At 52.6% G+C, this 2,180-nt stretch overlaps 1 protein-coding gene across 1 annotated transcript in view; it reads left to right on the top strand.

The window, feature by feature from the left end:
- Positions 1-2,180, top strand: part of ETS1 (ETS proto-oncogene 1, transcription factor) — a 21,059-nt gene that overhangs the window by 17,922 nt on the left and 957 nt on the right. The window contains 1 exon segment of the mRNA XM_035897461.1: positions 1,935-2,053. Within this exon segment, the coding sequence (XP_035753354.1) occupies positions 1,935-2,053 (119 nt within the window).

Raw genomic sequence — 2,180 nt, 5'->3', positions numbered from 1 at the left:
GTCAGGTGGGCCAAGAGGAACCAGCCCCATGTGAATTCACCTGAGTCCCCATGGAGGACCTCAGGCGGCTGAAATAACCCTTTTGCCCAATGTTTTCTCTGTATTTAAAGCTTGCTGCTATATATAGGTCTAAGCTTTGAGATGCGGTGGCATTTCAGGCCAGGGGTTTGGCTCATCCCTTTCAGATGAGAGGCAAAGGCGTCATCTCAATTTCCTCCCCCGTTTTTGGCGCGGATAACCCAGCTCCATCCCTACCGGAGAGCGCGGTTGCAGAGTCAATGTCTTGGCAAGCTCCTGCCGACAACGACGGGCTGGAGCCTTTCCCCGCTGTCATCTTCCCATTTGCAAGCAGAGAGATGCTGTGAGCTCCCTGCTTTGCCCTGCCCACGGCTGTGCGATAACCCCCGGGGCTTGGCGGGGCACCCTGGAGCAGTTCCTGAGGGATAACAGGCGGGAAACAATTTGGGAAGGGCTGGAGGGGGCACAGTGATTCCCCTGTCCCGGGGCACAGTGATTCCCCTGTCCCGGAGCCAGCTCTCTCATTTCCTCCTCGCCAGCGGCTTGTCTGCTTTTGAGTCATTTTAAATCTTGTGGAAAAGGGGGAACAGCCCTCTCTTCCCTCCGCGGGTTATCCCACAGCCACAGCTCTGACAGCCTTCATTGTCATTCATGGAAATAGGCCATTCCCCATCCCTTTTTCTGAGTCCATAACTCTTTTTTTCTCTGCTTGAAGCTTGTGCTCGTTGCTGTCAGTGGGCGGGTTTACCCCAGCCTGCTGCCCTAATCCAGCCCGTGCAATTCTTCTTCTGAGAAATCATTTCCTCAAACCTCTGGCTCTGTTCATTATTATTATTGTCATTATTAGTGATATATTCTAAACTGCATTTAGAACATGGCAAAATCTTTCCTGAAACATGTTGCCCAGAGCTAAGTGCAGTATTCTGGGTGCGGCCACATTTGGAAGTTGCTCATCAAAGAGATTTTGGCTCGAGGGCTTCTCCTCTACCTTTGATTGGGACACAGGCGCAAGGAAGAGATACGTGTTTCAAAATCACTCCACGTACACCGTTAATCTAGCCAAAACCAGGCTGCGAAGCCGCAGGCTGTCTGCGGGGTGCACCGGGTACTGCAGGTTGGATGTGTCGGGCTCAGGACCCCGAGGCAAAACTGCTGTTGGTCAAAATTAGCACCCAGGGGAAAGATGGAAAGCGCGGCGTTGTAAGGAGAAGCTGAATGTAGGTGGTGTGGGATGCTGCGTGCCTCTCCGGCTGGATTAGGGGAAGCAGCAGCCGCAGGGAGGTTTGCTCATGGCTTTGCTAAGACCGTGACGGGGAGATCCACCAGTCCTGGGCTGGTGAGATCTGTCTGCCGAGCCAGCCAGCCCCTGCCTTCCCGGCGCTCCAGCAGCCCGCTGAGCTCCGCGAGCCGGCGTGGCCCATTCCTGCAGCAACACGCCCTGGAAAGGGGCCAAATAATTTTCATACCTGGGTCCCCCCTTATCTCGGTAAACAGCGACGGAGCAAAGAGTCAAGGTCGGGAAGCAGGAGTCTGCCGGAGTTCACGCGATGGCCAGGAGCTTTTTGGCACGGAGGAAACGGTGGTGCTCTGGTGCCAAGACAATGACTCCTCGCAGTTTGGATGCCAGAAAAATAATCCTATTTATGTAACTCCAAGTGAAGCATTCCAGTGCATGAATATTCAGCTCTTACTGCACATAGGAAGCTCTTTTACCTGCAGGATTTAACTCTCAAGCTGTCATCTCAGCCCAGATCTTGCCCTGTGGCTGCCGATGGGGTTTTTTTGATAGTAGAAGGTTTTATTTTTTTCAGTGAGCTCTGGTTGCATGTGATTTTTTTTAATTTTCGCCCCCCTGGGATAGAAGGGGACATGCTTTTCTTGGTGTTAAATGTCTCATGTTTCCTTTGTCTTTGTAGGCAGTGGACCCATCCAACTGTGGCAATTCCTGCGGGAGCTACTGACTGACAAGTCCTGTCAGTCCTTCATCAGCTGGACGGGTGATGGCTGGGAATTCAAACTTTCCGACCCAGACGAGGTAGAGTGCCCTGGAATTAAGTGCACAGCCCAAATGCCGCTGAAAAGTGGTGTGGATAACCTTCCCCTCCTCCCTTTAGGGCTGAGATTTGGGCAGTCACGCTGTTCTAGTCTTGGATATGTGTTGG

This window comes from Egretta garzetta, unplaced genomic scaffold (genome assembly GCF_000687185.1).
Source record: "Egretta garzetta isolate BGI_Z169 unplaced genomic scaffold, ASM68718v1 scaffold207, whole genome shotgun sequence".
Lineage (NCBI taxonomy): Eukaryota > Metazoa > Chordata > Aves > Pelecaniformes > Ardeidae > Egretta > Egretta garzetta.
The sequence above is the reverse complement of the archived record's forward strand: the minus strand, read 5'-3'. Positions and strand labels throughout refer to the sequence as shown.